We start from the raw sequence: 15000 nt of genomic DNA, 5'->3' as shown, positions 1-15000 counted from the left end.
TTAACATGTAGCAGTTAGCATCTAGCAGTTAACATATAGCAGTTAACATATAGCATTTAGCATCTAGCATTTAACATGTAGCAGTTAGCACTTAGCAGTTAACGTGTAGCAGTTAGCACTTAGCACTTAACGTGTAGCAGTTAGCACTTAGCACTTAACATGTAGCACTTAGCACTTAACATGTAGCATTTAACATGTAGCAGATAGAATTTAGCAAAGTTACAGTGGAGAGAAAACAGCTGCCTTTAAGAGACAGAAACCTGGTCAAAAAACAAAAAAGGTCAAAGGTCGCTTGCGTTAATTTAAAGCAGAAAGTTCAACGACCCTTGTTTTCGTTACGGTTCCTCTCACTCTTCCTCTACTCTGATAATCCGCAGCACACAGCAGGAGCCTCATTGGTCAGCACAGCTGTCAATCACTGACCTTTTCAGATAATTCAAAGTGAACTTCTCAGAATCGTGACACTGTGACATAAATCTGAGAAGAATGATGAAGTTAGAGGAATCTGAATGTGATGCACGTCCTGTCCGTTAACATGGAGGGGGCTTCACTTTGTTGGAGCTGTCACGTCGTCCATGTTTCATACACTTGGTGTGTTATTGTTTAAAGTCGTTTTCTGATGTTGTGCTCCACAGGAACACGGAGAAATGTTACATCTGTCTCAGAGACGTTCCTCTGAGAGACTTCGGGCGCCACACGGAGCTCTGCATCCGGCGGCAGGAGTTGAAGACGGCAGCGGTGAGACTCATGGTCACGCACTCTCAGTTCTCAGAGCGCCATCGTCATCTTATGATACCAGGATGTTGTTGATGTCCATCAGAATATTCAGGATGATGATGTCATCACGTGTGATGTCGACTAAACCATCAAATAGCGGCGTCCTCGCCACAAAACTGATTATGAATATGATGAATATGTCAGCCGGTGTGTCCCACAGAGTGAAGCTGTGGCTCAGCGGGAGGGTTGGCAGGGTGAGGGGCGCGTATCAGGGTCGACCTTTAAGCCCCTCTCCGTGACGTTAGCGTCTTTTTAAGGTTTTTACTTTGATGACAGACTTGGAACATAAATAAATTTCACATCCTCCTGCGGCGTAACGGCTGCAGAGCGTCTCCTTTGTGTGGGAAACGCCGCCTCCCACCACCAGATGGTGCTGTAACCACAGACAAGCAGTAGCTCCACCACCCGGATGTAAACGAGCTCAGTGAACAGCCTGTCAGGGTTCAGATGACTGAAGACTGGAGATGCTAACAATGCTAACGTTAGCCTCTCTCTAAACCTCCTTCTGATTGTTTGTCTTTATTTTTAACCTCCAGAGAGGAAATCTGCTGTCGGCTCTGGAGCACACAGACGGCAGAGATTCAGGTGAGTTCAAAGGTCACAGGGTTCATCCTCTGGGGATCCTAAATGTTTAATGAGGGGTGAGAGGGCAGAGAACACGTCGTGTACAGAAACTGTTTCCTGTTTACTTCCTGAAGTCGTCTTCAGCTCATAAACTTAATTTCAGCTGGTTGTGTGTTCACAGAGGCCGGACCGTCTGGATCCAAACCGGTGACGGGGTGAGGACCACGAACAGATAAACTCATTAAGTCCTAAACGGTTCATTGAAAGCGTTTAGACTTCAGGAAGGAGACACATTAAACATTTGAAATTTGACTTGTTGACATCGATGTTTTATGCGTCTGTTTTTCTCGTCGTCTTAGAGAAGTCATTGATCTGCTGGACGACGACGACGAGGAGGAGGGCGATGGCGTCCCGGCTCCCAGGGTCAGTGACTCTCCCATCAGAGCCTTCACTCCCATCTCGGAGGCGGCCGACTGCCTCATCGACTTCAAGAAACAGAAACGAGTGAAGAAGCCGGGCCAGAGACGGCGATGAGGACGACTGAAACCGGACAAAAACTGGAACCCAGAGCCTTAAAGGGATGAGTCATCGGGTCGGAGCGGTCGGCGCTCTGATGAAGAACGACTCGTCTCGAACACTCAGACGTCAGTTTAAGTTTTTTTTTCTGCAGGTCATCGAACGGAAACTTGAATATTCATAATCTTCTGTTTAAACGTTTTCCTGTTTTTGGTTCCAATAAATGTTTTTATGTTTTTAAACGCTGCAACCTCGAATTATTTTTGTGGTCAAAATTAAGCAAAATGTTTTTAAAATGTATCGTTAACAGAGTCGTTTGGTTAGCTGAGTGTGGCTAACGTTAGCAACGTTAACAGTGGTGTTTGGTTAGGTGAGTGTGGTTATTGACTCGTTAGAGACCTTTAAGTATCAAAGTACCAGGATGTCCTCTCCTGATGTTTACATTTATGAACTTTTAAACGGGAATCAAACATTTGAACCAACTGAAATGTCTTTAGACAAACTGTCATTCATCTGGTGTGAGTGCTCGGTGAGCGATGACACGCTGTCCTCCCTGCAGACCGGCGGAAAGTCGTACATAAAAGTACCGCCGAGCCGCCAACAGCTGTGTGAAGGTTCAGTGAAGTGAAGCGTCTTCTCCACAGTCACTCTGAAGTTTGAACCTTCAAACGGGCGCTCTGAGGTTTTCCTGTCTGTCACAATGTGTTACACCAACAGGACGACCTCCTCACACACTCTGAAAACAAACTGACAGTTCAGAATCAGCTGTTGACGTGACGGAGGAAGTGAGTGTGTGTGCGAGTGTGTGTGCGAGTGTGTGCGTGTGTGTGCATGTGTGTGTGTGTGTGTGTGCGTGTGACCGAACTGATTAATAGTAGAGGAACTTGGGCCCCTTAAAGTTGAGATACCCCTACCTGAGGTAGAACAAAGCATAACCATATTTTTTCATAACTTGAACATGTCGAGTTACAGTGGTTGTATAAAAATATTTTACTGCAAAATAACTTTTTTTGGATGTTTTATGCATCTCGCCAAAAAACGAAAATAGGTCAAATTAGGGCTTCTCCAAAAGGGACAGCTCTAACCTTATCACATGTATCTCTGGGAATCAGAATCAGAATTTCACCAAATTTGGACAGGATGTTCACAGACAGTTATTAGTTACAATTATGCAAAGTTTTTATCAATACCATTTTCAATTTTTGAATTTTTCACACTTAAACACACATGTAGCTTAGGCGGAAATTGAAAATTGAAACAAAAATTCAAAAGGTATGTGTATCAAAGTCTGTCATTTTTTAAGTACACCAAACATTAAAATATGTCATTTGTATCTTCTTTAGACTGTTATCTCAACATAAAAGCAAGTTATTTGCTCTGCTTATATTGAAGTAGAAAAAAAAGATGGAAAAAGAGAATACAGGTAGTAATCAAGGTGGAGGAATGTGTTTCCTCTTTGAATCACTCAATTAACTCTGACATCCTGAAAAAAAGAGTAATCCCAAAAACAAGACAAAACCATCCTCAGTCACACGCAGTCTGTGGCTGGTTATCAACTGTGAGGATTGTTGTTCACAGTTGTATTATTAAAGGATTTACTAGTATGACTAATGAATGTTTTCCAGCTTTCAAGCAATCACTGAATGTGTTACTTGGTTTACTTGAAGGGGTTGTATAAACGTAAATAAATAAAAAGTATAAACTGACTCGACCTGTTTGTTCAGTTATTACAGGTGATACGGACCTGTGTTTGTGTGTGTGTGTGTGTGTGTTTGTTTGTTTGTTTGTTTTGAAGAAGCAGAAATCTGCTGCAGTAAAACGTCACATTCATTAAAGATGATATTTGTAAAAGCTGACTCGTTGAGGATAATACTTTATTTGAAGGGAAACCGGGACAGGAGAAGAAGGTCCTACTAAATAAAAACATGTCAACAGAATAAGATTAAAGTCAATAGGAGGTATATACAAGTGTCAGAAGAGGGGGTCGGTAAAAGTTCGGAGTCTGTTGGCCTTCAAAAGAGCGAAACTCCAGAACTCCTGTTCAGATGTTCTGAACCCGGAGACCGGCTCAGCAGACCGGCTCAGGAGACCGGCTCAGCAGGAGGAGGAGAGGAGGAAGAGTTTTCTTTTTCCCTTAAAGACTCATTAAAGAACTTTCTGTCTGAACTGATCCCGGAACAGAAGCTCGACTTTACGCTCATCGTGCGTCTTTACGCACACAGACACACCTGCGGTTAACGTCACGAGCTCTCCTTCACTTCAACAACTCTTTCATCAATCTGACCCAGACATCGGATCGGATCGGATTCGCTCGGCTGTGTCCGTCAGTGTTGGTTTATTCCGTGAAATCAGCTGTTTGTCCTTTCCTCTCCATCCTCCGAGAAGCAACTGAAGGAGCGTCTCCTCGTGTTGCGACATTCCTCCTGTGGGTGAAGTGGGTGTCACCTCTCTCTCTCTCTCTCTCTCTCTCTCTCTTCTTCTTCGTTGAGGAAGTTCCCTCCTGTCAGAGAGCGACGCAGTGCAGGACGCGAAGGTAAGACGTTTTCATTCGACCCGAACCCTCCGGAGGTGCTCGGCTGGGTTTCAGGTTTCAAACTATCTCAAAGTCAGAATGATTATTTTTCACTACTTACTTTAAAGTTTTTATCTCTAATGATGCCTAAAATCTCAAACCTGCTTCTACTTTCACTGAGCCTGAAAACTAAAGTCTAAATTCTACCTGTGTGGTTCAGACTTTGTAGTGGTGGTGATTTGTTTCAGTCCTTGAGTCCAGACCAGTTTAGTTTGATTACCAGAGACTTTTAAACCTTTAGATGCTCTGTGATTCAGAAAGCTCCCCACCTGCTGTCAGCTCGGCTTCAGGTCCTGTTTTAAAGTTTTCTTTCATCTTAAAGTTTCAGAGTTATTCTAGAGCTGCTGCAGGTTTTATAAAGGGGGCATGGCTTACACAAACACACCTCATTCAGGTGTAGGTGAAGTGACGGTTGTCATTCATGGAAACACACTCATTCTCTGACAGTCTGAGTGATGCTGCCTGCAGACTTATTCAAATCAACTAATCACTGACGCCATCAGTGGGCGGGGCCAAAGAGCCTCAGGTGTCTCCTGTAACATGATCTCAAAGGGACACTCCACCCAGAAACATACAAACAGTGTGATCATCAGCTGGAGCTCGTCTGCAGTCACACATTCAGTGTTTCACTTCTTCAGTGTTTGTCACGTCTTCAGTGTTTGTCACTTCTTCAGTGTTTCACTTCTTCAGTGTTTGTCACGTCTTCAGTGTTTGTCACATCTTCAGTGTTTGTCACATCTTCAGTGTTTGTCACATCTTCAGTGTTTGACACATCTTCAGTGTTTGACATCTTCAGTGTTTGACATCTTCAGTGTTTAACATCTTCAGTGTTTGTCACATCTTCAGTGTTTGACACATCTTCAGTGTTTAACATCTTCAGTGTTTGTCACGTCTTCAGTGTTTGTCACGTCTTCAGTGTTTGTCACATCTTCAGTGTTTGTCACATCTTCAGTGTTTAACATCTTCAGTGTTTGTCACATCTTCAGTGTTTAACATCTTCAGTGTTTGTCACATCTTCAGTGTTTCACATCTTCAGTGTTTGTCACGTCTTCAGTGTTTAACATCTTCAGTGTTTGTCACGTTTTCAGTGTTTGTCACATCTTCAGTGTTTGACATCTTCAGTGTTTAACATCTTCAGTGTTTGTCACATCTTCAGTGTTTGTCACGTCTTCAGTGTTTGTCACATCTTCAGTGTTTGTCACGTCTTCAGTGTTTGTCACATCTTCAGTGTTTGTCACGTTTTCAGTGTTTGTCACATCTTCAGTGTTTGACATCTTCAGTGTTTAACATCTTCAGTGTTTGTCACATCTTCAGTGTTTGTCACATCTTCAGTGTTTGTCACATCTTCAGTGTTTGACACAAAGAAAATAACAGCAGATGACAGATTCATTTTATGACGCCTTCACATTAAAGTAAAGAGTTAACGAGAGTTTCAGTGTCTGGGTCTCTGTTTCTATGCTGATGATTTAGATTCTATGTTTCCACCTGCTCGATATTGTCGTTGGACCGTCTCTACAGGTGTGTGTTTCACGCTGATTCTCTCACCTGGCTGAGCGTCAACCTGTGAGCAGAGTTCCCTTTAGAGAACAGTCTCTTTACTCTCCTCCAAATATCTGAGCCCAGGCTTCAGTGTTGCTGAGACTCGGGTGGTGAAGGAGCAACAGCACCACACGTTGTTTTTAACTGGTCTTTCTCGCTGGTCGTCCTGTTGTAGGGGCGTCCCTCACACTGCAGGGACTTGGGTTGGGAACTGGATGGTCGCCGGTTCAGGTCTCGGTGTTGACTAAAGTTGGTCTGGTATCTGGAGAGGTGCCAGATCACTTCCTGAGTACTGCCGAGATGCCCTTGAGCATGTCATCGAACCCCCAACAGCACGGGTGCGCTCACTGTGTTTTAAAAAATCTGTAAATATAAGTCATCAAAACTTTGACCGACCACTAAATGAAGTTTCACTTCACTCATTATTGTACTTGTGATGTCTCACGACCCCCTGAGGTCAAGTTCAGATCAGTTCAGTTCCTAAAGGAGGAAGTGGCAGCTCTCATGTTGACCTCCTGACCTTCTGATTGGGAACTTTCCCTTTAACAAAGGTCTCTGATGCTGCCAACCTCAGACTGAAAAGCTGGAAGTAAAGACTTGTTCCCCTTTAGACCGTCACTGGACTTTCCTGTTTGAATGCTTTAAATCAGCAGTTTACTTTATATGACCACATGACAGGCAGAGGAAAAGGATTCTGGGTAATTTATTGACAGTAGTTACTTCCATTTCCCTAAAAAGAAGAAGAGATTTTTCAGAAGTTTACAACCTTAAAGATCCAATATTATGCCCTTTTTGGGGTTCATATATTTAATCTATGTTCCTACTTTTGTACGTTCACAATAGCTAAAGTTCTAAAAAAAGTGTCTGTTTTCATGAACTGCTCCTCCTTGCTCCCTCTACGCTCTGAATCCGTCAGCTACACTCTGTTGAGCCCACACTGTTAGACCCCACGTGGGCCAAGTCTGCTCTGATTGGTCTGCCGATCCGCTCTGTCGTTATTGGTCAGTTGCTCAGCACGCTTCTCGGAAATTTCAACATGAGCTGCAGGGCTTGCTCAGTGATCTCACACTGACAATGATGCTGCACTGACAAATTTTTATCAAGGGGGGCTAGAACTGAGCGTTACATGCGGCTAATGCTACAGCTAATAGTTATGGTGTCTTGATTTGGTGATGCCTTGATTTGTTTGTGATGTCTTGACATGGTTGTGTTATTTTTGGTTGGTTGGTTGACTTTGTTGATGGTTATTTTCTGCAGCAATTGTTTTCTTAAAGCTCCTGTGAGATAAGAGGTTAAACTTTGTCCCCAGGGATGCTTAGTGTGACACAAAGGTTTTGTATCCCAGCTCCATTTGTTGCCTGATAAATCATTCAACAAAAATAGCTATTGTAGCTTTTTTTTAACACTTTATCATACTTAGGGTATTATAAAAACTATCCCTTCATCCAGTGTATCCTCTGGAGTAACTGGGGTTCTTCTTAAAAGCATGAGATATGGTGACTACACACCATCTTTATATGACTGAAATACATAAAAAAAACTACAACAGGCTCTATAGCCGATATACAAATAGACTATTTGAAGTATATTTAATTTATAAGAACTCAAGGTTATATATATCAATACTGTTTTTTAGTTCATTAATATTTCACAACTGATGGCAAGACAATGCTTTAATTTTTTAGAATGAAATAGAAACAATGTCATCGGTGACAATATTGTTGAAAGCAGCGGGTTGACTCTGAGTGTCATCATATAAATCATATGTAAGATAGAAAATATGAGACAAAATGTATTAGGAATAACTATAAAATGTTTAATTATATATATATATATATTACAGAATACAATTATATTGTGTGTTGTTGTTAAGTCTTAATCTATTGCTTGTGGCCACCTCCTCCCACATACACATCCATAGGGCCCCATTGTACCAGGTCGCCCTGAAATCCTGGCTGCACTAGTTTCCTGTTAGGGGCTGGTGACAGCATAGGGTCAAGTGAAAAGTCAAATAACTTGCTTTTATGTTGAGATAACAGTCTAAAGAAGATACAAATGACATATTTTAATGTTTGATGTCCTTACTTAAAAAATGACAGACTTTGATATACATACCTTTTGAATTTTTGTTTCAATTTTCAATTTCTGCCTAAGCTACATGTGTGTTTAAGTGTGAAAAATTCAAAAATTGAAAATGGTATTGATACAAAAACTTTGCATAATTGAAACTAATAACTATCTGTGAACATCCTGTCCTGTTCTGATTCTGATTCCCAGAGATACATGTGATAAGGCTAGAGCTGTCTCTTTTGGAGAAGCCCTAATTTGACCTATTTTCATTTTTTGGTAAGATGCATAAAACGTCCAAAAAAAGTTATTTTGCAGTAAAATATTTTTATACAACCACTGTAACTCGACATGTTCAAGTTATGAAAAATATGGTTGTGCTTTGTTCTACCTCAGGTAGAGGTATCTCGAAAACTAAAGCCTTTTGGGGGTTTGTTCCTCTACTATAACAGGAGGACGTAGGAGAAGCCGTGTATCCGCGGACTTTGAATTTCTGCACATAGATGTGCCTAAACATGCACAGGACACATGGAAAACACACTAAAGGGCATATAAAACCAGAAAAAGCATAATATGGGCCCTTTAAATCTGATCCTCTGAATCAAGCAGAGTCTTTGTCCTGATAGGCCGCCCAGCTTTGATGACCTTCAGATGCTGACATGACCTTCAGACATCAAAATGACCATGCCGATACGAGACAGGGCGTCAATCACTTTCAAATCAAACTGGTGCACAGCGAGGACAGGGAAGACTCTGAATCTGTATTTTTACACAGAGAGAATATTTAACTGAGAACAAAATGAGGATGATAATAAAAAAATTCCTTTAACACGCCGACCTGCTGCACGGCTGGGATGCATTCTTGCATTTTTCTCTTTCTTGGACAGATGTTGACGTTCATCTTTATCTTTGTGTCTCGTTGATTTGACCCCCAAACTGATCAACACTGAACATCAGGGTCTCTAACAGAAACACCTTTCTAGTCTTGATTTGGGACGGGCCTTTTTTTTGACGTTTTAACGCTGGTTGTGGTTAAAGTTTTTTAAATCTTCAAAGTCACACAGACTGATCCATTGGACAAACTGAATATCTGAACCAACTTTAACCTCAATGGTTCAATATTTCTTGAGATATTTTCATTCGAGCCAAAGGGTCAAACCAACACCGCTAACGCCTAATGTTGCTAAAACTGCCGCTAGCAGTAACGTTGCTAAAAGTAAGTTGGTAAAAGTAAGACAGATGCCATGATGACTGCTGGTAGTAAAAAAAACTCGATCCACTTCCGGCTGTAAAACTAATATTGATTGAAGGTGAGTCCAAACACAACTGTTGGAGAAAGACAAATATTTGAGCGTCATTTAAGACCATATTAACCTTTAACCTCTTCTGTCCAGATGAGCAGCACAGAAGCTAACGGTGACATCACACAGGTGTTAAAGAAAGCCAGAATGGGCGGAGCTAACCTACACCTGGACGGCATCCCCCCGGACACGCTCAGTAAGGTACGTGTCACCTGAGGAGGAACTAGAAGAACAGGAGCTGTTTTTGATTGGTCCAATTCTGTTAACCACTAACACACACACACACACACACACACACACACACACACACACACACACACACACACACACACACACAGCAGCTATCAGGCTCTCTTTCTGTAGCTTCCGTTACGTTAGCTTGATTAGCGTCGCCTGCCTCATCACAGCTATCAGGATCTACATTTTATTGAAGATCTGGATACTTTAATCCCGACACTTTTAGATTTTTACCGGTCCTTTCTCTCCTCAGACCAATGATACACAAATCTTTGTGAAGAATAAAACTAAAACTGAGCCTCGTACTTTTAACCTCTCTCTATTTGTCCGGCTGCTTCACTGTGATTGTGTAAAACCGTCTCTCTGTTGTGAAGAAACAAACAGACTATTTCAGGGAGTCGGAGCTGCTGGGAGGATCTCAGATTAAGAAATCTCTCTCTGTGTGACTCACTCAAGACGATCATCAAACATTTCTTAATTTGAAATGTGAATTTTTATCCATTACAGTGTTGAGTGTTTTTGACGACCAGAGAGATCTTACACAGTTACACAAGAACAACACTTGAGCTGTTTTACCCGAGTGTTTTCCTTTTTAATCTGAAGCAGCAGCAGTTAAAGGAGGACATTTCATTATGATTGTTATAACACATTTACCTGACAGCTTCATTTCTAAAGGAGACCTCTATCGATTAAGAAAAGAGTGTTTCAAATAAATGTAAATGTTCATGAAGTCAAAAATCAGGTCCTCCCCAACCAGCTTCAACGCTTCATTATCAGTTTTAATTAACTTTTCTGATTATACTTTGGTACTTTTATTAAAGTATATTCTACTAAACATGTGATATTCTTATTTTAGCACCTCGGTCTTAATTCTCTCTTACAGCTGCAGTTACTCCTGACAATTCAAAACCTCCGTAACGTTAGCTTAATTAATGTGGCATCCCTCATCGCAGCTATCAGGCTCTCTTCATGTAGCTTCCGTTACGTTAGCTTGATTAGCGTCGCCTGCCTCATCACAGCTATCAGGATCTACATTTTATTGAAGATCTGGATACTTTAATCCTGACACTTTTAGATTTTTACCGGCCCTTTCTCTCCTCAGACCAATGATACACAAATCTTTGTGAAGAATAAAACTAAAACTGAGCCTCGTACTTTTAACCTCTCTCTATTTGTCCGGCTGCTTCACTGTGATTGTGTAAAACCGTCTCTCTGTTGTGAAGAAACAAACAGACTATTTCAGGGAGTCGGAGCTGCTGGGAGGATCTCAGATTAAGAAACCTCTCTCTGTGTGACTCACTCAAGACGATCATCAAACATTTCTTAATTTGAAATCACGCCCACTTTTCAGAAGCGGTGAATTTTCAATGTTGAGTGTTTTTGACGACCAGAGAGATCTTACACAGTTACACAAGAACAACACTTGAGCTGTTTTACCCGAGTGTTTTCCTTTTTAATCTGAAGCAGCAGCAGTTAAAGGAGGACATTTCATTATGATTGTTATAACACATTTACCTGACAGCTTCATTTCTAAAGGAGACCTCTATCGATTAAAAAAAAGTGTTTCAAATAAATGTAAATGTTCATGAAGTCAAAAATCAGGTCCTCCCCAACCAGCTTCAATGCTTCATTATCAGTTTTAATTAACTTTTCTGATTATACTTTGGTACTTTTATTAAAGTATATTCTACTAAACATGTGATATTCTTATTTTAGCACCTCGGTCTTAATTCTCTCTTACAGCTGCAGTTACTCCTGACAATTCAAAACCTCCGTAACGTTAGCTTGATTAATGTGGCATCCCTCATCGCAGCTATCAGGCTCTCTTCATGTATCCTCTGTTACGTTAGCTTGATTAGCGCCGCCTGCCTCATCGCAGCTATCAGGCTCTCTTCATGTAGCTTCCGTTACGTTAGCTTTATTAGCGTCGCCTGCCTCATCACAGCTATCAGGATCTACATTTTATTGAAGATCTGGATACTTTAATCCCGACACTTTTAGATTTTTACCGGTCCTTTCTCTCCTCAGACCAATGATACACAAATCTTTGTGAAGAATAAAACTAAAACTGAGCCTCGTACTTTTAACCTCTCTCTATTTGTCCGGCTGCTTCACTGTGATTGTGTAAAACCGTCTCTCTGTTGTGAAGAAACAAACAGACTATTTCAGGGAGTCGGAGCTGCTGGGAGGATCTCAGATTAAGAAATCTCTCTCTGTGTGACTCACTCAAGACGATCATCAAACATTTCTTAATTTGAAATCACACCCACTTTTCAGAAGCGGTGAATTTTTATCCATTACAGTGTTGAGTGTTTTTGACGACCAGAGAGATCTTACACAGTTACACAAGAACAACACTTGAGCTGTTTTACCCGAGTGTTTTCCTTTTTAATCTGAAGCAGCAGCAGTTAAAGGAGGACATTTCATTATGATTGTTATAACACATTTACCTGACAGCTTCATTTCTAAAGGAGACCTCTATCGATTAAGAAAAGAGTGTTTCAAATAAATGTAAATGTTCATGAAGTCAAAAATCAGGTCCTCCCCAACCAGCTTCAACGCTTCATTATCAGTTTTAATTAACTTTTCTGATTATACTTTGGTACTTTTATTAAAGTATATTCTACTAAACATGTGATATTCTTATTTTAGCACCTTCATTCGTCTTAATTCTCTCTTACAGCTGCAGTTACTCCTGACAATTCAAAACCTCCGTAATGTTAGTTTGTATAATGTGGCATCCCTCATCGCAGCTATCAGGCTCTCTTAATGTATCCTCTGTTACGTTAGCTTGATTAGCGCCGCCGGTCTATCTACCGGTCTGTTTCTGTATTGTTTTGGTTAAAAGCGGGACAGGAACTGTGTTTATAGATATTTGGGGGTTTGGGACACAGAGCTGGAAAACAGGATGTTCCCGGTCTAATGGGGATGTGTGGTCGTGCTACCTCAGGGTTTCCTGGTAATAGTCAAATATCTTATAAATAATATTTGCTTTAAATGTGTCTCAGACTAAATGAAGGTCTGAGTGTTATTTTTATTGTATGTGTTGAAGGCCATCTAAAGCCAATAGTCACGATGGAGGAATGAAGAAAGGTGAACCAACGTGTAGAGACAAGAGGAGGAGGTGAAGAAAGAGAGAGACGAGGCCTGAGCGAACACGTCGGTGGAAAATTACTGAAACTGAAACGAGAAGGAGAATAAAAGATTGAGAAAATCCAGATTTTATGTTTGTGTGTCTGATCCTGATCCTGATCCTGATCCAGGATTATCTCTGAAACTGTTGGGAAAGGATTTCTAAAGTGTTCAGGGCTGTGGCTTGTGATGACACACCTGTTTACTGATTTACTGGTTGATGACCATGATGGACTTTAAATGAAGATGTTTGTGAAACCAAACACTGAAGTCATGGTCATACGAGCGCGCTCTTCTCCTGAGAGCTCTGTGTGGGAGCTTCTTTCCCAGAGTTCCTCCCTCATCGTCACGTGATTGCAGCAGCAGCACTGTTGTAACTTGTCTGAGGTGTTTTTAACAACAGATCGTCAGAGCGAGCCTTCATCAGAAAACCTGGACTTAGAGAAACACGGATACACCTAAACTAGTCCCACATGACTCCTCATTCACAGCTTGAAGGGTTCTGTAGAGGTGTGTCTGGATTCAACAGGTTTAGTGCAATGAGCACACTGAAACCAGATCACTGTAATATCAGAGATAGGTCGGTGCAGATCTTTGAACACTTGTCTGTGCAGTGATTTTCCAGCTTTGAAGGAAGCTGGAAACAGGAAGAGAAATGTGAATTGTTCCCGCCACCTCCAGAGGATTGTTATGTGTTTTAGCAGCTCGGCCTTTTCCTGCACACCAGACTTCCAAACGTCCGGCTTTAGCAGGAGAGACGCATCAACACTGTGGGTCTATGAGACACCCTGACTCGTAGAGTACCTGAACTAAATGTGAGCTGTGTCCCTTTAAGAGAGCAGCAGGTAAACATCATGATCTCAGTCTGACTCCTTCATGACAGGAAGTCAACCTGTCTAAAGATGATTCACGTCTTATAGAGACAGATTTACACATACGTCTCTTTGAAGCCTTTAGAGTGCCAGGATGTAGAAGGGGACATTCAGCAGTGCGGAGTCTAAAGCCTCTGCAGGGCGCTGCACAGAGAGTTCCTTCTGGTCTTCTTTATTCTTGAAGATTTCATTTGAAACAGTGACCTGCCAGCCTCTCTGCATACTCAGTCCACGTTTCCTCTCCAGCTTCAGTAAAAACCCCAGAAGAAGAAAGCTCTCCGTGGAGAGAGAGGCGGCAGATTCCTAAAATACCTTGAGCTGCATCTAAACCGGAACATCCACTTCCTATTTGAGATCTCTCAGGTGTGATTATTAGTGTCTCCAGCACAGGTGTGACCTGAACCTCTGCATAATACTCATACTTTATTACATCATCATCATTAACATCCGCTGTGAGCGGGAACTGGCCTGCAATGTTTCCTTTACTTATTCCGTTTATTTATTTGGATGTTTTCTGCTCAGTTTGGAAATCCAACCCTGCAGCTGCAGACTTTAACACATGCTGCCCCCTGCTGGGGAAATGATGTCATCTGTGTTTAAGTGTCTGATTTGTGTCAGAGCTGCATAGTGGTGCAGGGGTTAGTCCTGTCCCCCCACAGCAAGGAGGTTCCTGGTTTGAATCCCCGTCTGACGGGAGTCTCTCTGTGAGGAGGTTCCTGGTTTGAATCCCCGTCTGACAGGAGTTTCTCTGTGTGGAGGTTCCTGGTTTGAATTCCCGTCTGACGGGAGTTTCTCTGTGTGGAGGTTCCTGGTTTGAATCCCCGTCCTTCAGAAGTCTCTCTGTGAGGAGGTTCCTGGTTTGAATCCCCGACCTTCAGGAGTCTCTCTGTGAGGAGGTTCCTGGTTGGAATCCCCGTCTGACGGGAGTCTCTCTGTGTGGAGGTTCCTGGTTTGAATCCCCGTCTGACGGGAGTCTCTCTGTGCGGAGGCTCCTGGTTTGAATCCCCGTCTGACGGGAGTCTCTCTGTGCGGAGGTTCCTGGTTTGAATCCCCGTCTGACGGGAGTCTCTCTGTGAGGAGGTTCCTGGTTTGAATCCCCGTCTGACGGGAGTCTCTCTGTGAGGAGGTTCCTGGTTTGAATCCCCGTCTGACGGGAGTCTCTCTGTGTGGAGGTTCCTGGTTTGAATCCCCGTCTGACGGGAGTCTCTCTCTGTGGAGGTTCCTGGTTTGAATCCCCGTCTGACGGGAGTTTCTCTGTGTGGAGGTTCCTGGTTTGAATCCCCGTCTGACGGGAGTCTCTCTGGGAGGAGGTTCCTGGTTTGAATCCCCGTCCTTCAGGAGTCTCTCTGTGAGGAGGTTCCTGGTTTGAATCCCCGTCCGTCGGGAGTCTCTCTGTGTGGAGGTTCCTGGTTTGAATCCCCGT

The 15000-nt window shown here is 42.3% G+C and overlaps 2 protein-coding genes across 2 annotated transcripts in view; both read left to right on the top strand.

Moving 5' to 3' along the window:
* Positions 1–2099, top strand: part of LOC136182453 (BRCA1-A complex subunit RAP80-like) — a 3946-nt gene extending 1847 nt beyond the window's left edge. Inside the window, exons 3-6 of the mRNA XM_065963312.1 lie at positions 636–738; positions 1314–1362; positions 1523–1556; positions 1701–2099. Of these exons, the coding sequence (XP_065819384.1) occupies positions 636–738; positions 1314–1362; positions 1523–1556; positions 1701–1875 (361 nt within the window). The 3' untranslated portion in view covers positions 1876–2099. The remainder of the gene's footprint in view (positions 1–635; positions 739–1313; positions 1363–1522; positions 1557–1700) is intronic.
* Positions 2100–4032: 1933 nt separating this feature from the next.
* Positions 4033–15000, top strand: part of LOC110003742 (hexokinase-4) — a 19117-nt gene continuing 8149 nt past the window's right edge. Inside the window, exons 1-2 of the mRNA XM_020659298.2 lie at positions 4033–4390; positions 9430–9537. Coding sequence (XP_020514954.2) covers positions 9430–9537 — 108 coding nt within the window. The 5' untranslated portion in view covers positions 4033–4390. The remainder of the gene's footprint in view (positions 4391–9429; positions 9538–15000) is intronic.

The sequence above is a fragment of the Labrus bergylta genome, chromosome 14 (genome assembly GCF_963930695.1).
Source record: "Labrus bergylta chromosome 14, fLabBer1.1, whole genome shotgun sequence".
In the NCBI taxonomy this organism is placed as follows: domain Eukaryota; kingdom Metazoa; phylum Chordata; class Actinopteri; order Labriformes; family Labridae; genus Labrus; species Labrus bergylta.
This window is presented reverse-complemented; position numbering and strand designations above follow the sequence as displayed.